The sequence below is a fragment of the Leucopleurus acutus genome, assembly GCF_964270905.1.
Source record: "Leucopleurus acutus genome assembly, chromosome: 14".
NCBI classification, from domain to species: Eukaryota; Metazoa; Chordata; class Mammalia; order Artiodactyla; family Delphinidae; genus Leucopleurus; species Leucopleurus acutus.
This window is the reverse complement of record NC_139156.1, coordinates 34,134,156-34,156,026: the sequence shown is the minus strand read 5'-3', so window position 1 is coordinate 34,156,026 and position 21,871 is coordinate 34,134,156. Positions and strand designations below refer to the sequence as shown.

The 21,871-nt window shown below is 41.5% G+C and overlaps 1 protein-coding gene across 4 annotated transcripts in view; it reads right to left on the bottom strand.

Moving 5' to 3' along the window:
• Positions 1-9,634: 9,634 nt before the first annotated feature.
• The window catches only part of IDE (insulin degrading enzyme), a 112,851-nt gene continuing 100,614 nt past the window's right edge, over positions 9,635-21,871 (bottom strand). For 3 of the 4 annotated variants that reach the window (XM_082855028.1, XM_082855030.1, XM_082855029.1), the window contains exons 21-25: positions 20,569-20,841; positions 19,426-19,487; positions 13,852-13,924; positions 13,084-13,151; positions 9,637-12,424 (exon numbers count right to left, since the gene is read on the bottom strand). In XM_082855028.1, coding sequence (XP_082711154.1) covers positions 12,329-12,424; positions 13,084-13,151; positions 13,852-13,924; positions 19,426-19,487; positions 20,569-20,841 — 572 coding nt within the window. In that variant the 3' untranslated portion in view covers positions 9,637-12,328. Of the gene's footprint in view, positions 12,425-13,083; positions 13,152-13,851; positions 13,925-19,425; positions 19,488-20,568; positions 20,842-21,871 lie in introns of all 4 variants that reach the window. The other variant, XM_082855031.1, reaches the window with a different exon arrangement.

The following is a 21,871-nucleotide window of genomic DNA, read 5'->3' as shown; positions in this document are numbered from 1 at the left end:
AAATTTTAAAAAAAGAAATAAACGTAAGGTTCATTATTATGTCTGTATATTTCCTAAAATACTGTGAGCATATCTTAAGCTAATCTACTCATGTTGATTTCTATTTGCATAATTCTTAGAGTAATTTTATTTCAAAATTTTACACTCTATAATATATCAACAACGCTACCCATCCCCTTTTTTTTTTTTCCCCCGGTACGCGGGCCTCTCACTGCCGTGGCCTCTCCCGTTGCGGAGCACAGGCTCCGGACGCGCAGGCTCAGCGGCCATGGCTCATGGGCCCAGCAGCATGTGGGATCTTCCCGGACCGGGGCACGAACCCATGTCCCCTGCATCGGCAGGCGGACTCTCAACCACTGCGCCACCAGGGAAATCCCCCATCCTTTTTTATTTTCAGTTTTGATGTCAGTTTATATGGTCTATTTTATCAAAGTGAGCTAGAAAAGGAATTGAAAATATTTCTAGATGCTAGTTCTGGGTGAATAAGATGTATTTTTCTCCACATGTTGTTCCTTAAGTTAGACCTGGAACTTTTGCCAGTGGTGGCAAGAACAGTACCAAAGATAATGTTACCTATCTTCCCACATTTGTGCTGCTTGGCACATTACATAAATTGGAGTTGACGCAGCTGTGACGTCGGAGAATGGGTTTTATGTGGGGCCTTTTTCATGGAGAAGTGCTTTGTCTCCCTCTGGTGGACAAACTCATCTTTGCAACGTCAGCGGTAATTCTCACTTTAGGATCACCAGGGGTGCCACAATCCCAATATGTGCTAAGCAAACACACAGACACACACACACACACACACACAGACACACACACACACAGACACACACACACAATTAGACTGGTCCCTGGGCAAAACTGTCAAATAATTTCAACCCAATTTTGATACCCTATGTATTTACCAAAAACTTTCTCACATATTTTCTCATTTAATCCTCTCAAGAACTTGTTAAAATGAGTTTTCCCTCTTCTCATGAGTACACTCACCTAAGAACACAAAGCCCTTGCATATCTTAGGTGCACATTCAGACCCTGCTTTTCCCTTCATCTTTGTGTTCATTAAATCTTACAGTGCCAGGGCTTCCCTGGTGGCGCAGTGGTTGAGAGTCCGCCTGCCGATGCAGGGGACACGGGTTCGTGCCCCGGTTCGGGAAGATCCCACATGCCGCAGGGTGGCTGGGCCCGTGAGCCATGGCCGCTGAGCCTGCGCGTCTGGAGCCTGTGCTCCGCAACGGGAGAGGCCACAACAGTGAGAGGCCCGCGTACCGGAAAAAAAAAAAAGAGTGAGAAGGCAAGCCAGAGAGTGAGAAATAGTATTTGCAATGCATGTAACTGACAAAAGAGCTCAGATCCAGAATACTTACAACTCTTATGACTCACTAAGAAAAAGACTGGCAACACGATAAAAAAAAAGGGGGGAGGCATGAGACTTCACAAAAGGGAATATTCAAATAGTCAATAAATATATGAAAAGGCTCTCATCTTCATTAGTATACAAAGAAATACAAATTACAACTACAAAGTATTCACCTACCACACCCATTAGAATGGTCAAAATTGAAAAGACCAACAATGGGGAGCAAGTGCAAATCTCATACCCTGCTGGTGAGGGTGTAAGTTGGTACAACCACTTTGGAAAATTGTTTGATGGCATCTCCTAAAGTTGAACATACATGGTCATCTATGACATAGCAATTTCACTCTTAGGTACACCCACAGAAATGCATGTAAGTGTGTACCCAAAGACATGTTTAAGAATGTTTATAGCATTATTTATAAATAACTAAAAACTGGAAACCTAAATGTCCTTTAATAGTATAATGGATAAATTGTGATATATTCATACAATGGAATTCTATAGAATAAAAGTGGAAAAAACTATAGCTACACACACAATAAATGGGTAATCTAACATGAAATTTTGTACAAAGTCAGGCACAGGCAATGCATATTTTTAAAATTTCATTTGTATTAAGTTCAAAGCAGGTAAAACTAATCTATGCTGTAAGAGTGGTTACCTTTAGGTAAGAGGGAGAGGTAGAAAGTATAAAGGCGAAAGGATAATGATACAATTCTTCCCCTGAGTTGTCAGTACACAGATGTTTTCACTTTGGGATAATTCACTGAGCTGTAAACCATTTTGTGCACTTGAGTAAAAGAAATTTCTAAAGCAAAACAGAATATTCAAAAATAGTTTTGTAAAACTAACTAAAAGTCTTCCTTGTGTTTTTCACCATAAGTGAGGAGAGTTTTAATTGATGGGATGTTATCAACAGGGTTCCTCAAACTTTACTGTACATATGACTCATCTGAGAATCTTGTTAAAAGGCAGCTTTGATCCAGTATTCTGGTGTGGGGCTCACAATTCTTGCATTTCTAGTGTTAACTTGAAGAAAAATGCACAACATGAGAATTGTGAGTTTGAGTTTGATTTGGGGTCTTACTGAGGACTCCCGCCCGGGAGACAGCCACTCAGTAGCTCTGAAGAACTGCTCGGAAGAGGTGGGTGAGGAGCCAGGATACACATGACTTTGTTTTGGCTGGGAAATACGTGTAGTCAGGCATGCATCTTGTTAAAGATCACTGCTAATCACAAAGAACAGACGTCTCAAGTTAATGATTTTAGGTTTTTCTGTGTGTGGGAAGATGCAAGAATCTGGGGTCATTGAAATTCTTCCTGAGACTTCCGTAGTGGTGCAGTGCCTAAGAATCCGCCTGCCAATGCAGGGGATACGGGTTCAAGCCCTGGTCCGGGAAGATCCCACATGCTGCGGAGCAATTAAGCCCGTGCACCACAACTACTGAGCCTGCGCTCTAAAGCCCGCGAGCCACAACTACTGAGCCCGTGTGCCACAACTACTGAAGCCCGCACGTCCTGGAGCCTGCGTGCCGCAACAAGAGAAGCCACCGCAATGAGAAGCCCACGCACCCCAATGAAGAGTAGCCCCCGCTCGCTGCAACTAGAGAAAGCCCGTGCGCAGCAACGAAGACCCAACGCAGCCAAAGAGAAAAAAAATAAAAGACATTCTTCCTGAGATATGCACCTAATTATCTAGGGGCCAAAGCACAGAATGCCTCATCCTGTTTTTTCATCCTGAATTCCCCTTAGGGTGCACTGTTGGTGGGTGACTGTGGTGGGCTGTGATTTAACCCACTTGTATAACTGGGTGATGAGTGACGCTGTTTATTCTTTTTTGTTCACAGTCTCTCCCCTTTTGGTCATAAATTCGATTAAGGTTTGAGAGGCATTTTATGACAAATTTGTGCCATGGTGCTAGGAAGTCTCATTCCTAGGTTTAGTGAGGATTTAATTGAGAGCCCATTCAAGAGCTGTATCTAGATTCGGTCCTGTTAGTAACCTAAAACTTCTCTGGATCATCTGTCTTACTAGTCTATTATGATCCAGGAAATGTTTCTCCCTTGTTGCTTCTTTCTATATATATTAAACTTAATTTTATACAGAGCTATATATGTGATCAATTGCCTCAAGATGTTTAGCTGTCATCAACTTTGTCAGAGAGCTGGTTACACAGCAGGTGATGCAAGAAGCAACAATCATAAAATAACAGGATATCACTAGTAACATTACTAAGATTATAGTACAGCAGCAAGAGTCACAAAGCATAAACAGTTTAAAAACTACAAAGGGAGATCAATTAGAACAATGATTGGTGTAACTAGTTGCAAACTGGATCATATAAAAACACCAAGTCCAGAGGGGAGCCAGACAAAGAAGCCAACTTCTGGATGGATCCAGTAGAGAGAAATAGATGTGAACTAACTATAACTTAAGAAGGCGCATCATCACTTATTTGACAATGCTTCCCATGTAATTTAACCAAATAAGTATAATTAGTTTAATACCTCTCTTTGAGATGTTTCAGGGGCCCTCTGAAACATCCCAAAGTTAGCTAGAGGTCAAAAGAACTCTATTTAGAATCTGATTTGGGGAAGTTTGTCAAAAATATCAAAAGTTTTAAAAACAGTTGATCAATTAGGATCGTAGCGTAGATCACTGTGAAACAGTACTTATTCATTTAACCAAAGTGATAACAGAAGATTTCAAAGGCAAATATAGAAAGTTACAACAGATTACTTAAGAGGTAAAGAAACCGTTATCAAAAGCAGATATTCCAAAAAAACGTTGTCCTCTTAACAGAAAGAATAAAATTCTAGTTTTGTACAACCTTACTTTTAAGATTCATTTATTTAATTTGTTCTAATCCTAGCCAGGCCTAACCATACACAAAACTCTTTTCTCAGGGTTCCTTTTCCATAACCTTTCTATAACTTCCTTTTTTTAATCTTTAACCTTAGCCTCCATTAGGACCCCATCAGCAAGTCTTGGTCTTATAAGGAGTTCCAGAAACTTTTCCTTTTTATCCACCAGCTGTTTTATCCATTCCTGTATAAAAGGCTTTGGGGTCCCCAGTGAGGGGTCCAGCCAAGGAACCCAGGCCCTTTTGTCAATGTTTAACTTGATTAATTGGCCTAACTGTTGCTCTAAGCAATTGCTGATCGGGTCTCTCAGTGTAAATTTTCCCTTCCAGCCCCTTTTTTCCAAACTGGGGTAAATAGAGCAAACTTGTTTGGGGCCCTTTAATATTGGGTGGACCCACAGAGGGTCCCTTTGGCTCATCCAACCTTAAGTAGTGCTGTTTCAAAGCCTTTGTTTCAATCCCATGAATATCCAGGCCACAGGACTTGCCCCTTAATAACCCTTTCTATTCCCTTGTTAACCTAATTAACATTAATTAACCTAATGTTTTATTAGCATCTGTAAGACCCAGTGAGTGAAGCTGATTTCACAAATTCAAATAGGCTTCCCGAACAGATGTTTTTTTTTTTTTTTTTTAAACTAAGGGAGTTCTTAAGGTTAGTCATTACATTTCTTTGTGTCCACCTTTTAATTTGGTCTTTCCATAGCTACCAATAAAATAGCTGTTTACGAGGAGAGCTCTCTAAAAATTTAAGTTTAGAAGTTTTTCCAATTTAAAGGATCCATCATTTGGCCATTGATGAGTAGGATCTGAATAGGGATTCAAACGAGTAAGACACAGAGGTGTCCCCATAGGATCGTGCAAAGGATGCAGCCCTCACAAGATCCAGAAAGTGTATTTGCAGAAATAGTCTAAGAAAGGAAGGGCCTTTATTGTACAGGTGGATCCAATGAAAGTTGACATGATGAAGGCCCCTTATGGATTGGGAACCCTTATGACAAACTCTCCCGAGAGCTGACAGGGCCAAAGGGACTGCTTGGAATCCTGGTCTCTTCACCTGGCTTCCAAATGTACACTGTACGAGTACCTTCCAGATGGCGGAGGCCAGAAAGAGTTTTCTCACTGATCAACAAACCAAGCTCTCAAGACATAGAACAAGATGCCTAAGAAGATCAGGTACCTTTACATCTCAAAGGCACAGGGAGATAATGCAAGTTCCTCCTAGAAGTGTGTCTGGGTTTCTCCCTTCAGCAGACTAAAACCACCGTGGGTGCTCAAGCACTGGATGGCCAGTTCTAATGTGTACAACCCCAGATGAGCATATCTTTAATTAATGAATGGGTTACTCTACGGGACCGCTGCACGGTATGAGGACTTGCCTCCACCACTCCTGTAAATTTCTCAGTTGCCTGAGAAAGCTGTAACCAGCTGGGAGGAGCATTTTGTCTCTTATTTTGGAGCTAAAAGCTCTCATACGGTGTCTTCATTTTTATTCCAACAAACTCTGTTAAAGTAGCCCATTCAAGGAAAGACACCAGGTTAGCCCTTACCTAATCACCCAGTCCAAATCTTCCCAGTGTCTTTCAGCTAGACAATTTTCTCAGCGCATGTGAACTGAGCAACCTTCCCAGTGTCTTTCAACTGAGAATTCAGGTACCTCTTCTTGAACTGCCTTAAGTTCAAGGAAAACCTACTCCTCATAACAAGTTTACCAACCACTGAATAAAACTCAGAATCGTCAACCAAGATGGGAGATCCAAGACCAAGAGAGACTTACCCAGTCACTGAGGAGGTCGATAAGCCTTCTCTAAAAAAGTTTCCTTATGTCCTTTGATCCCATCTGCTGACCTCAGTCTCCAGGTAATCACCCATCTTCCTTCTCACTGTAGTTTTGCTCTCCTGTTGGCTTAAATTTGCATTTCCCCGTGACTCATGTTATCGTTTCATGTACATATTGACCATTACTTACATCTCCTTTGGTGAAGCATCTGTTAAACTCTTTTCCAACGTTTCTGTCTTATGAGTTTCTTGTATATTCTTATATGTAAGTCCTTTGTCTGATTTATGTATTGTAAATATTTCCTCCCAGTCAGCAGCTTGCCATTTTCTTTTCTTAATGGTGTCTTTTAAAGAGAAGACAGTTTTAAACTTGAAAAACTTCAATATGTCCATTTTTTCTTTGATGGTTAGTGACTTTTGCATCCTAAGAAATTTTTGCCTAACGAACTTCGAAGAGATTTTCTCCTATGTTTCCCTGTAGAACTTTTACAGTTCTGGTTTTTATGTTTAAATCTGTAGGCTTTTCTGAGTTAATTCTGTATATACTGCGAGATAAGGGTTAAGGTTCTTTTTTTTTTTCCCATAAGGATATCCAGTTGTTCTTGAACCATTCATAGAAAAGGCTACTTTTCCCCCATCAAATTACCATGACACTTTAGTCAAAAATTAATTGAAAGTAAGGTGGGGCTCTATTTCTGGACTCTGCTCCCTTCCATTGATCCATATGTCAATCCTTAGGCCAATACTCACTAGCTTGATTATAGTTTCATATAAGCCCTGCTATCAGGAAGGATAAATTTGTTCTTCTTCAGAATTATTTTAGCTATTCAAGATTCTTTGCATGTTCATGTAAAATTTTAAATCAGCTTGTCTGATTTTAATGTCTGTCCAAAAAGCCTGCAGGAATTCTGACAAGCATCGCTTTAGAATCTATAGCTCAGTGGGGGAAAACAGATATCTTAAAAGCACTGTCCTACAATCCATGAATATGGATTTTGTCCGTTTATTTTGGTCTTTAAAAACTTTCCTTCAGTAACGTTTTGAAGTTTTCAGTGTACGGGTTTTTCACATTTAAAAATATTTTGCCCCTAAATACTTTTTTGGTGCTATTATAAATTATTTGAATTTTGTGGACAGTATAATTTGTTGACATAAAATTGATTTGTTAATCTTATTTCCTGCAATCTTGTTAAATCAATTTAGTACCATTTTTGTAGTCCTTAGAGTTTTTTTGGTATGTGTTCATGCCATCTGTGAACACTTTTTACTTCATTCTTCCCAATCTTTATTGTACTGACAAGGACCTCATATACAAGTTTGAAAAAAGTTGTGAGAACATACATCCTCATCTTGGTGCACCTCTTAGGGTCAAAGTATTCAATATTTTATCCTTATTTATGATGTGACCAGTAGGTATTTTTTAAATTATCTTTATTAGGTTGAGGAAGTTCCCTTCCATTCCTTGTTTGCCGAGAGCTGTTAGTATGGATTTTGTAAAATGCTCTTACTCTACCTATTGAAACGACTATGTGGTTTTTCCTCTTTAATTCTGTCACTATGGTAAACAATACTAATTGATTTTCAAATATTATACCAACCTTGCATTCCTCCTACTCTGTCTTCATGTAAAGTTGGTATAATATATGAAAATCAACTGTATAAAAAAATTCCTTTTTATACATCGTTGGATTCAAATTGCCAACATTTTGTTAAAGACTTTCAGGACTTTTAAAAGGGTAATTGATTTAGAGCTTTCTTTACTTGAAATACCTTTGTCTGAGTTTGGTATAAGGGTAATCCTAACCTCATAAAAGGGTTCCCTCCTGCTTTCTAAAATGTAAGATTGGTATAATTTCATCCTTAAATGTCTGATAGAATTCACCAATGAAGCCATCTGGGTGTGGGATTTTCTTTGTGGAAAGGGCATTAATTCAATTTCTTAAAACAGATTAAGGGAATATTCATATTTTGTATTTCCTTTCATGTCTGTTTTGGTAATTTGTGTCTTTCAGGAAATGTACCTCTTTCATCTAAGTTGTCAAAATTACTTGTCTATGATGTCTAAACAAAAACAAAGGGGACACAGGCCAGACCTACCTTTGGGTGAGACCCAATTCCTGACTACACATCGACAATGTTATTAGGAGATACGTGATGAAGTATTTAGGGGTGAGGAGTCACGACATCTATGGAGAGAGAGGGAGGGAGGGAGCAATGCACAGGAAACATTAAACTGGTGAATACAGGGTGAAGGCTATATGGGCATTCACTGTACTATTTCTACAACTTCTGTAGATTTAAAACTTTTCCAAAAAGAAGTTAAATGATATATTCATATTCTACAACCCAGTGATTTAAAGAAATAATCAGAAAACCACACACATATTCTGTCTGCACAAGGAGTTTTATCATGGATCAGAGTTTGAAAACACCCTAAATATCCCACTCTTAAGAGGGACTGGATAAACAAACTACAGACACCAAAAACTCAACAATAATGACAACAACAGCAAATAGCACAAATTTCCCAAGAGTACCCACGTGGAAAATTCTCAATATAGACTATGGAAAAAGTTGTAATACTGAATATATGACCCCATTCTACTTGCACAGGAAAAAGACTGCAAAATAACAATGCAAAAAATGTGGTTGTCCTGGAGGGGTGGGGTTACAGATGAAGTTGACTCTTCTTCACACTCTCATTCAGAATCACTTGAAGGATTCCAGATCATCTCATCACTCCAGGGGCGACAGCAAGGAGAGCTTGCATTGATTTAAGGGCCTAGCAGGCCAGGTGGCATGGGTCTGGATTGACTCTAAGAGGGAGGGAGATCCCAGTGGTGATAACTGGCCACAAGGGAGTCCAGCAGAGGGGAAACAACAGAGGACTGGAGGAGAGGGACACAGACTCTGAGACTTGGTCTCACTCCCTCCAAAATAGGCAAAGGTTGGGAGACTAAGGTGGTATCAGTGAAAAAAGTTAAGTTTCATACACATGTAAAAACAACTGCCCTTCTACTTTGTTCCACAAGTACCTTTGTAGACTTGGTACCCATTATTACAGGAAATTCACATGGAACAATGAGAACTAGAGTTTAAAGATCTGAGTGGAGGTTTGAATCCGTGCTTCCTGCACGGTCTGGGGCAAACTGTTTAGCCTTTCTGAGCCTATTTTCACTTCCGAAAACCTGGGATGATGATGATTTTAATCATCGTCCTCCCATGTCAAAAGATTGGGTGAGAAAAGTAGCAATTCAGTACTACCAAGACGCTTTGCCACAAGAAACCATGGAGTGGTCAACGTTCAGGTTGATAAGGACAGTGAACGAACTTCATCGGATGGGCAGCACAGAATACTAGGGATCTAGAAGCCTACTGGTCAGAGGCCCTTCCAGGGAGGGCTTAGGAGGGCAGGAACCATCCTTACAAAGGCAGATGAGTATGTGAGAATCCTTGGTTTTCACCATGAACATGCTGCGACTAAGAGAAGGGGACCAGATGATTCCCCTCACACACCATGAGAGAGGCGGAAACTGCACCAAGCCCTAAAACCTGGGGTGGCTCCAGGCCTCCGGATGGGGCAGCTGCATCCTCCCTGAGCACAAAGCTGACCACGTGCCCTGCACTACTGTCCTAGGTTGGAAACTGAAGAACCACCAGATTCCCCCTTGAAATGCTTGGTTGAACCAGCTGGTAACCACACGAGTAGAAAGATTATTTTGACAGGGAGTAAGAAGCCAGGGATCGGACAAGGTATCTGCCTAACCTGCCGCTGGAGACATGCGAGGAAGATGAGGAGAGAAATATTTTTTCTGCCTTCTGAATTCTCCTCCCTGAAACTCACAGGACAAATCTTTCTGGGTTTGGGGTCAGCAAGGAGTTCAGCCTCTCACACTGAGATTCCTGTTTTACAAAAGTGATCTACTCTTAAGACTGTGACATTGACCCATTTATTTGACTAAATCACTGTTACCCAGATTCACTTAAAAAAAAAAATCCACTGCTTTCTACATTGGGAACAATGAAAGCAAGAAACATCGTCAAATCGGGATGTTGAGAGGTAGGTTGAGGATTGGCCACTGAAACTAAAATTAATACAAATGCAAACTCCAGAGGTGAAATTCAGGCAATTTATTGTAAACAGGATTACCCTAGCACACTACCACCTACTGGCTGTGTCACATGCTCTCTCTTCCACATCAAGCAGTGAAAAAGAAGACTTTTCAAAAAGTCACGGGTAACTAACACCTTAGAGTGTTTCGCAAATCTCATTTACTAAGCGCTGAGTAAAGAGCAGTAGCCAGGTAGTCTGTTATTGCTCAGGGACTGCAGCTTGGACCCATGTAGCTGAATCCATAAGGATGCCTGAATGATCCAACAGTAGCTCTCGATCCAAAGTGGAAACCAGACAATGCTGGAGTGCGCTCAAGAGCAACCACAGTTCCTGTAAGACGGCATGAGATGCCGTTCAGATTGCTTCACGTGACTTTCTCATAAAAGTGACACCGTTCAATTTCACCCCCTCCCTTTTTTTTTAAAGAGCAAAAAGTTACCCAGTAGCACATAATTTTCCACAGAAAAGATATAAGTGGATTATTTACTTTTCCAGTGGTGGAGTTATGCACTCAGGACTAGTTTTTGATCCCTCTCGTATACATCTGCAGTTTGATGAAAAGCTGCATAGTCTACAAATGCATAAAACCAGAAGGAAGTGACGATGACTCACGCACCTTCTGATGGACAAAGACAGGCTTCATACAAGGAAGCTCTTGAAGGCAGGGATAAAAAGATGGTTACAGCACCACATATGTCTGACAGTAGAAATGGAGCCCCGCTTTCGAAAGCAGCCTCCACAGTTGGGATTATCATTCTTGCCCCAAATTCAGATTATTCAGAAAAACAGCAAATGTGAAAACTTAAGATGTGAAAAGACATGGCTCTACAGAAAGAAGTCCTGGCAAATCAAGTCATATGGAGGTGAAATGTCATTTGAAAATGCCATTCTTTACTTTGCCTGAGTTAGTGAACTACAGGGCCACTTACTGTTACTAGTGCCTGTATGTCTCCAATTTCTCTTTAAGTTTTAATATTTCAAAACAGCTGTTAAATCTACAGTAACAATTTCATCCAAAATTGTATCTCATGAAAGAAAATATTTTTTAAAAGTTCACTCCAGTCATCATCTGTGTGTTTGTATGTTTGAATTTACATATTCAAAAAGTAACTTTACACTTAAGGCAGTATTAGACTGGTAGCAAAACAGGATTCAGAGTCTCTATGGAGAGCACGCTATTGAAGAATCCAAGGCTTTCCTTTTTATACCTCCAAAAAGGTGTCTTTGCACGTGTTGCCTTTTATATTCATAATGGGGCAAATATTTTGGTTTGTATACTGACTGCAATTTTGTCGTAGTACAAAGTTACAGGTGTTTAGAATAGATGATGTTGGAAAAGCATGTCACACACTCAGTGGGATCTGAAGTTGACCCTGTTTGTTTCTGTTAAATAAATACAGCAACGTGTTGATGGGAAAAAGTGACACTGATGGAACACTGCAAATCAACTATGAACAAGAATGTCAATATAATTCAATCAGAAAAAAACAAATCACAGTAATCCTGAGAAATTCAGTTTGGGACAAAATTGATGTAAGGTAAGTCTGTATTTCTAGCACTGTAAATAAGTAGGGTGTTCTAGAATTTTCCAGCATTTTACTAGTTTGAATAAAAAACATGTTCAAATTCTATAAAAAGATTAAAACCATGCCTTATATAATCAGCAATTTCACTAATAAAAGAAAATGACATTGCTTTGTTCATTATCTGCCAAATGTAATGTTCTCCATTATTTACATGAAACCATTAAGTAGAAAGCAAAGTTGAGGATCCATTTTTAAAAAGGTATTATCTTTCTACACGTTTTGAAGTCTTCTCTGTCAACCTAGGAGGCTTTTAGAAAAAAGCTAACATATTTTTCTTCTGACAAGTGACTATTTTACAGAATAAGGAAGTTTCTATAGGAATATCATCCAACATTTTAAGTACTGTTATATAAGGGACATTTCTCTTAGTAATGAAAAGAAAACTTTTAAAATATTAAGAGGCATGTATTTTAAAAATATTCTACATCTATAAGATTTTGTAATTTAATTACTTTGGATTTTTAATATTTCTACATAATGACATTTGACAACTTTTTTTTTTTTTTTTCTGTTTTTCTCTCTAATAGTGAACCAGAAAATATTAAAGTGGCCAAGATTGTTTTCCTAGCCCTTGGAAGACTCAGGAATGCATCCACTTGCACTTTCCCGCCCATGAGGAATCTTCAGAGTTTTGCAGCCATGAAGTTAATATGTGGTTTCACAAGGGGAAACAGTGGCAAACCACGCTTGAACTCAGTCATGTTCTGAATCACTTCAGGCTGCAAAGAAAAAAAGTTTTCTCTTAGTGTATTTAGCCTAAAAAGCAGACCAAACAGGACATAAACTTTATTTTTACATAAACACACTAGTTTCTACACTATATATTACATATTATATCTACTGACCTCTCTTCCTGGATCAGTAAGGTCAGAGGGTCTATGCAAACCTATGGTGAATGTCCCCAGTGGGACTCTGGGCCAGAGGGAAGAATCTTGGCTCTCCTCTGGGCATTCGAGGGCAGGCCCACTGAGGGCTCAGGACCGCCGCTTTGGCAGAGTGGTAGAGGCCAGTGTGCCCATCCGGCAAGAGCCTAATTACACTGCCAGCTTCCTCTTCTTGCAAGTAAATGCCAACCTTTCCAGATGATTAAAATGCACAAGCACCATGGAAAAGGCTGGGAGAAATGTGGCTGGAGATGACTCATTGCAGAGTAACACAACTGTTCAAGCTAGAGGACAAGGCGAACAAGGGCAAAGGCTGAGTCTCTGCAGCTGAAAAAGGAAAGAATGGCAACCTGGTCTTTAAGGGAGACCTAAAGTAGATGCCCGAATACCTCGTAACCTGAAATCTCTAGGTCTTATGTGTGCTGGTGAACAAGCTCCTTCTAAGTAGGAAGTCCTCTAACAGGGCAAGCTAACATGAAATTTATATTTCTTACTTGTGGCAAGGCTGGTGCTTGTGACAAATTTATATCATTTTGACATGGGAACTCTCCAACCACAGGACCTATAAAAAACAAAAGGTTTAATGCTTTGCACTTATTGATACTTGAACACAAGAGCAAACAAACAAACAAACACAAACCAGACTCAGCTCACTAAAACTCTGCACCAGGTCCCGTTCATGTACCTTTCAGATCCTTTTAGGGTGTGTGCTCCCAAGGCCTTGTTCGCTTGTCCTGCCTCCTATCCAGAGTGTCCCTAATGACGGTTCATGATGTTACTGTGCTTAAATAGCCTTGGCCACAGCTGCTTTAGTGCCCAGCTCTGACCTCACTGGACCCTGAGGCTCTGGCCACCTGGAAGGACCCAGTAAAACAACCTGGAAGGCCGGGGGAGTAAATGGTCATGGGACAAACCGTCACAGACAGGAGATGGGAAGGACAGATAAACTGCTCACCCTTCCCCCGCCACATGCAGTTGTCCCATGCAGCTTCTTTGGAGATGCCCTACCAGCACCTGGCCTTGTTTTCTTATGGAGCTGTGGCCAGCTCGGCACTGTGTCCTCTGCTGTTGGCTCTCTCCTTCACTGCCTCATTTCCTTTTTCCCCTTATTTTTGCTTTGACAGAGCGGACCCTGTCTCCAGTTAGTTCCCCTTCTGTGCCCCTTTACTTCCTGGTGGTCTATAAGGGCTGTGACTATGGCATGGTACAGCTATCGCGTGCCTAAAAACACACTTTTGAAAAAGCCAATACTCAATACTTACAAGAATCCATTTCTCTGGCAAGAACATGGACGGATACCTTATGTCTTCTCGGGGCATCTACCGCCAACATTTCCTGGTTGGAAAGAATAGCAAGGTCACCCTTTTGCCCCACTAAGGAACTTAAAATGAGGTGCTCTCTTACGACCATGAAGAATCAGCTCTCACGCAGTCAGAAACAGTAAAGACGCCTCCCTTTCTTTCCCCTTACCTACAGTATTTCATTTGAACTCCACAAAAATTAGGAGGTAGGCAAGAATTATTCTTAACCCCATCTTACAATGAGAAAAGTGAGTCCAAGGAGATTAAGTGCTCAAGCTCCTACAGCTAGTAGGTACCTGGGCTGGGATTAAAACCCTAGCCTAGTTCTCACTGGGGTGTGATGCAGGGCTGCACCTACTGGTCTGCAGTGTCTGCAGAGACAATGGCCTGAGCTTAGTTAAGGGATGACCACGATGCTTGCCCCCTAAGAAAAGAAGAAAACTAACATCTCTTGAGTGTCATCTTGTATCAGCCTCTCTCCTATGTTAGCTCACTTGATTCTCTGTAAGCTAAACATCATGCTGATTCCTGTTTTAGAGACTCTGACTCTAAAACAAAGAGTCACACAGGTGGAGTCACACAGCTTGGAAGGGATGGTGCCAGAAGTGAGGTTTGCTTGTTCTCTCCATTCCACCACGTTGCTTTGAGGGACTCCCCTTAGTTACTACCAAGAAAGCCAGGAGAAGGATCCTGTGGGGAAGTGTCTCCTCACCTTTTCCTTGATGCTGGACCTGTATTTGTCTTTTCCAAAGGGAAAACACAAGTTGTGATGAAGCTTCCCCTGATGCCTCAGCCAGCAGCAGTGTTTTGTAACCTCAGAGGAAGAGATCATCAGCAAAGCCAGACTGACTCACGGTTATTTACGGAACAGTTATTGCAAGCCTGGCCCTGTGCAGCTGCAATGGAAGCCCTGCTGAGGTTGCACAGCAAGCTTGCCCACGGCTCTGCCAGCTGGTAGAACAGCCTCTTTCAGGAGCTCAGCCCTGGTCAGCCTCCAGTAACAGGCAGTGCCTCATCTGGGAGCATCTTACTGGAGTAAAACGTTTGCTTCCAAAGATCTATTCTTGATCCCTTATCACCCAGACCTTCATTGCCCTCTTAACCTGTATCGGTTACAGCAGAATATCCTGTTCAATTTCCTGACCAACTTTGGATAATCCCCATTTTTCTAAAAATCAACCAATTGCAGAAATTTCTTAGAATTTCTCTATTCTAAGGAACACTAGAGTCCTAAGAGATACTTATAGGTATTCTGTGCAAAAAAAAAAAGTGTCCATAGTGACAGCAGCTTAGGAAATATTTTGTTAATCAAAACTAAACAAATGCTGGGCTAAAGAAATTTTAACTATGGGGTTCTTAGAACTTTTAAAAAGCTAACATGCTCTGTGATTCACCAAGAATGAGAATAAAGAGTAGTCATTCCCAAACGTACATGGTCACGAAACCCTTTTTTCTAGGTACCCCCTATTAGTATCTTGTACCATGGAACATAGCTAGGGAAAGCCTGTTTTAGATTTAGCGTAAGCTTGGTAATAAACACTCTCATTTTTTTAAGACAAGAAAGTCAGTCTTATAACTGCTATTTTCACAAATTCAATAATCAGGTACCACCTGTAACTTCAAATAAATAACAGAATTTGTGGAAGGAAAGAGAAATCTTCATTTCTTCTGGAAACATCACAGTAAGTCATATTAAGTCATCATTCTTTTTGAACACACATAACTAATAATGTCTTAAAATAAATGTCTTAGGAACCAAAGAGAGCTGAACATGAGCACCCTCTTTTGTAGGCAGTTGAGAACAAGTAACTAACCTCACAAAGTGTAACAGTCTTAAGTAGTAAATCAACACAACTAAAACCCACTTTATAACACCAAGGAGGAAAACATATTCCGATCTAAAACATTCTGATTAAAATATTTAAAAATCCTAAGATTGAGTATTACTAATAAAGAGATAACGATAGAGACTGTTTAATAAATGCTACTAAGTGCCAATCACTTTACATACCTCATTTCAATGAATACCCCATAATCTCTATTTTGTAAATAAGGAAGCTTAAGTAATTTGGCCAAGGTCACAGAGCTAGCTAGCTGGTGATAGGGCTGAGCCCAGAGTCTGTGCTCAGAGGCCATATGTGCTCCTGCTGCTGCCCCACAGATCACTGAGTGAGGCCAGCAGTTCTGAGCAGGGCTCTGGATGGCTGAACAGCCTGGCAGCAGACACGTGTCCTGGAGCCCTGCTCTCACACCCAACTCTGCCCCTCACGGTCCCACTGCAGCTCTCTCTCCACAGACACAAAGACTACCTGGGGTTATATTTCAGAACAGAATCTTATTTTATATATTGTTTTATTTTAAAAATATGTATGTGTTGGGAGTTCCCTGGTGGTCCAGTGGTTAGGACTCTGTGCTTCCACTGCAGGGATTATGGGTTCGATCCCTGGTCGGAGAGTTAAGATCCCACATGCTGCATGGTGTGGCCAAAAAATAAAAGAAAAAAAAATTTAAATTAAAAAAAAAAGTATGCGTTTTTGTTACATACATACACACACATTTTTTTTAATAGATTTTATTTTTTCAAGCAGTTTGGGTTCACAGCAAAATTGAGTGGAAGGTGCACAGATTTTCCATACACCCACTGCCCCTTCACAGGCCGAGCCTCCCCCTTGTCAAAATATATATATTTTTAAAAGACTATCACTGGGACTTCCCTGCTGGTGCAGTGGTTGGGAGTCCGCCTGCCAGTGCAGGGGACACAGGTTCGAGCCCTGATCTGGGAGGATCCCACATGCCGCGGAGTGGCTAGGCCTGTGAGCTGCAGCTGCTGAGCCTGCGCTCCAGAGCCCTCGCGCTACTACTACTTAAGCCCGCAACAGGGGAAGCAGCCACCACCATGAGAGGCCCGTGCACCGCGGCAAGGAGTAGCCCCCGCTTGCCGCAGCTGGGGAGGGCCCTCATGCAGCAGCGAAGACCCAACACAGCCAAAATTTAAAACTCAATAAATAATATTAAAAATAAAAAGACTATCACTGCAAAAAAGCACAATTCCTCTACACAATGCAAGGGAGCCATGAGGTAAAGAAAATGGTAAATTGCCCAGCCAGCCATGTCCATAGCCAAAATGGTTCAAATCCCATTGCTGAGAAAGGGACATTCAAAATACTGTCTTTTACTGTCAAATTTTGAACCTAAAATTGCTACTGTCTCTCTTTTCTTATTGCTAAGGTGCTACTGGCTATATGAATACTTGTTTGCACATACAGAGACCAGAAACCTTGTCGTCCTAAAGAGGATCTGGGGGGAAAGTAACTGGTAGACAGTGCTAAATCACCCTTTTCTTCTATGACACTATCAGCACCTCCACCTCAGGGCTATTTCCTTTTCCTCACTCGCCCACACAGCACCGACAGTGGTGAATTAGACCTGATTAGCCTTCACTGTACAATTAATTTCACAAAATCATTCCAATGAGAACTGCAAGCACCACTCTGTTATGGCAGTTACAACAGATCCCTGAGAAATGACCTTGAGAAGCAGATGACATCCCTCCCAGAGCTGTTAGCATGAGGCAGGGCCTGAGCTCCCAACGAAAAACCTGGTGTCTGATAAATCAGATATGAACCAGGAGAAGTGGCTAAGGATACTAGATAGGGTATAATTCTAAGGTACTATGGTAATTATGGAGTAGAATTTTGTTCCTTGTCCTAAAAAACAGACAAAAAAGTATTTTACACAAATTAGAGGTCCCAATACATTACAAAGAATATACATAGCGCTTTAGGTACAACTCTATTGCAGCATAAATTTTTAATTTCTGCACTTAGCATGGTTACTACACATTATATGTCCACTTAAAATTTTTGCTACCCTTCTATGAATTCTGTTACAGGTGGGGAAAATTTGGATGGTGTAAACCTCTTCAAGCTGTACTGGGAAAACTTTAATGGTGGTGCCTCTCTTTTCTCTTGATGAACTGAACTTTCTCAGTGAGCTCAGGCATTTAAAGCTCACAAATCTGGGACCTCCTCGGTGGCGCAGTGGTTAAGAATCCGCCTGCCAATGCCGGGGACACAGGTTCTAGCCCTGGCCTGGGAAGATGCCGCAGAGCAGCTAAGTCCGTGCGCCACAACTACCGAGCCTGCACCCTAGAGCCCACGAGCCACAACTACTGAGCCCGCGTGCCACAACTACTGGAGTCCACGCTCTGCAACAAGAGAAGCCACTGCAATGTGAAGCCCGCGCACTGCAGCGAACAGTAGCCCCCCGCTCACCACAGCTAGAGAAAGCCTGCGTGCAGCAATGAAGACCCAACACAGCCAAAAATAAATAAATAAATATAATAATTAGTATAAAAAGTCATTCTACTTTAAAAAAAAACTCACAAATCTCTGGTTTGGGATTAGCAGATATAAACTACTATACATAAAATAGACAAACAATAAGATCCTACTGTATAGCACAGGGAACTATATTCAATATCTTATAATAACCTATAATAGAAAAGAATATGAAGAAGAATATATATATAAAATGGAATCACTTTGCTGTACACCTGAAACTAACACGACATTGTAAATCAACTATACTTCAATAAACACAATTAAAAAAAAAAACTCAGAAGATCTCTGAACACAGTTCAAAGGTGAGTAATCATTTTATTTATTTATTTATTTATTTATCTTTTGCCGTACGCAGGCCTCTCACTGTTGTGGCCTCTCCCGTTGCAGAGCATAGGCTCCGGACACACAGGCTCAGAGGCCATGGCTCATGGGCCTAGCAGCTCCGCGGCACGTGGGATCCTCCCGGACCGGGGCACGAACCTGTGTCCCCTGCATCGGCAGGCAGACTCTCAACCACTGTGCCACAAGGGAAGCCCAGTAATCATTTATTTGTAAAAGGAGCCATAGTGGCACCTAAATTAGTGAAGATGATTTACAGTTGCCAGAGACTGGAAAATAATCTGATTCCCAAGTTCTATTTGTTTTCTTTGCTCTTTCTTCCCACCAAAAGCTCAGCGATGTTCTTTGCAGGCTGAGGCGAGGAACAGAGAGAAGAAACAGAAGGGTAACCTAAACAGGTGGATCTGGAAGCCAGGAAGGGCCACCACAGTCCTCGGTCCAGAGGGAGAGAAAAACAGTACTGAGTTCAATAGGGACTATTTCTTTTCCCTAACAGTAATATGTGTCAAAAATACTTAGGTCCAGGGCTTCCCTGGTGGTGCAGTGGTTGAGAGTCCGCCTGCCGAGGCAGGGGACACGGGTTCGTGCCCCGGTCCGGGAAGATCCCACATGCCGCGGAAAGGCTGGGCCTGTGAGCCATGGTCGCTGAGCCTGTGCGTCCGGAGCCTGTGCTCCACGACGGGAGAGGCCACAACAGTGAGAGGCCCGCGTACCACACACACACACAAAATACTCAGGTCCATAAAAATGTCTTCATAAATCCTGCCTGAATGGGCTCAAAGCAGCAACACACAACACAGTGCATACAATATTTCCTTATCAGTCAAAATCTAAACATGTAAATTGAACTTACCTTATAGAATCTGATAATATCTTCCTTGGTAAGTGTTTTTAAATAGGCAACTTCTGTATTATCTAAAAAAGTAATCAAACAAGAATTTACAATATTTTCATTTTAAGTATCCCAGAACACTACACTAAATGACAATATACTTCACTCCAACACTCTTAAGAATCCACCTTTTTGAGTGATCATCTGCTCCTGCAAGTAGTAAGGGAATAAATTTCAAGTAAAAAGTAAGAGGATATCCTGTCTCTCTAGTTATGAGCTGTTGGGTCTTGGGCTAGTCACTTCAAGTTTTCTGAGCCTCAGTTTCCTCATCTAGAAATTGGCGATAACAACTACTTAACTGACAATAACACAATACCAGGGGCACAGGGCAAATGCTCAATAAGTGGGAGGTATTGGGTTGGCCAAGAAGTTCACACAGGTTTTTCCGAAACATCTTATGGAAAAACCTGAACGAACTTCTTGGCCAACCCAGTACTATTACCAGTGAATCCAACTGCTAGAAAAATTACAGGTAAGGAAACACAGGCCCAAAAAATGTTACTTGGCTGAGATCTTTGGCTTGTTGGTGTCACAGTGAGAACACAACCCAACTCTTTCTGACTTCTAGTATAGCTGAGCGCACTCCATTGTTTATCTGTTCTAAGAAAGGCAAAAGGAAGCTGATAAGCAGGACACTTTGGGGAGCACAGTCTCCCAAATCTAAAAGCACTGACAAATTTTGGGAGATCCCTAAAGGGAAACATTTGAACCCCTGCGCCTCCAGGGCAGCACCTGTCTCAAGAGAGTTCAATTTGCACATTTTCCGTTTAGAGTTATGAGAAATACCTACATATCTGTGCTCAGAGCCTCAGGGGCGTACTGAATGAACACAAAAAGTGAAATCAGATTTATTATTAGTGCATTATTATGAGACACAGATAGATCCAGCTCTAGTTCAGAGAAGGAAAAAAAAAGCTAAAGTTTCTACTAGGAAATTGTTGTTACATTAAATAAAGATTCTTTAGAAGTGGTATGCCTCCACCCCCATCCCAAATCATACTGGAACATCACCTACAAAACAAATACCATTTTGTAGAATGGCATCAATGTCCTCAAATGTTTTACTTACATGCCATGAATGTTGGGGCCCTAATTTTGTCTTACCTCTGTCAAAATTGTATTGCTGGGAGATGATTTCCCCCCAGTATTTAGCACACTCTGCAGACAGTTTCTTTGGTTTGTCTAGTCGACGAATCGCTAATGCTTGGATGTGTTTTTGGAAGGCCTCTTCTGTCATGTCCTCTATGGACTTTTCCATGGTAATTAAGAAAGCTTCCACTCTGCTTTCTAGGTAGTGAGGTGGCTTTTCCGACTGGATGATGAACCGTAAGCCCTGTATGCCATTGGCTCTGCGTGGCCCACTGAAGACAATATAGCCTGAAACGCAAACACCAGCCAGTCAGGACCTTGGCATTTGAGACATGGGTCACTCTTAATCTTTCAAAAATTATCCTGTCAGAGCAAATAAAATCTACTTTAGGGCTTTATATTATTCACCTCTGAAGAAATGAGCAATTAAAATATCTTCAGTTCCTAAGGACAGGGCAGAAGAGCTCTCTGAAGAATAGTTAGAAATTTGGAGATAAAACCCTTGTTTATCTTTCAAACTCAATATTCCCAGGCTCCTCCGTGTCTGCTAGTTAATCCCCTTCAATCCATGTTAAAGTTATTCTCGGGCTTTCCCTGGTGGCGCAGTGGTTGAGAGTCCACCTGCCGATGCAGGGGACACGGGATCGTGCCCCGGTCCAGGAAGATCCCACATGCCGCAGAGCGGCTGGGCCTGTGAGCCATGGCCGCTGAGCCTGCGCGTCCGGAGCCTGTGCTCCACAGCGGGAGGGGCCGCAACAGTGAGAGGCCCGCGTACCGCAAAAAAAAAAAAAAGTTATTCTCATCCCTATGAAATGCTGGACTCATTTTCATCCCTTAACCATTGTCCTAGCTCGGCTTCCTTTCATGTCCAAGTTCCTTATGTGAACTTGCCTCCACTATTGCATTTCTTGCTAGATAACCCATTCCTGGACCAACTCCATTCAGACTGCAAATCTTTAGACCAAGTAACTGAAGGTCATACTTCCATTGTCACCTTGTGAGCTCATACACTACCTACCGTCTACATCTTTCCTAAACAGCATTCGTGGCTTGCCTTCTCCAGCTGCTCTGCCCCAAACCACACCTCCCTTCCTTCAGCATAGCCTTTAGAGTTTGAACACTCTTAGTAGCATTTGCCACACTGTACTACAATTATTTCTTACAGTTCTGCATCCCTGACTAGATTGTGAGCTCCATGAAGGAAAAGACCATCCATAACTTATCCACTTTTGCTGTCCAGCATCTACCATTGTGGTTATTTAAAAAAAGATTGTTACCTGGGGACACTCACCCAAATCCTTTTTCATTGGTTATTCAA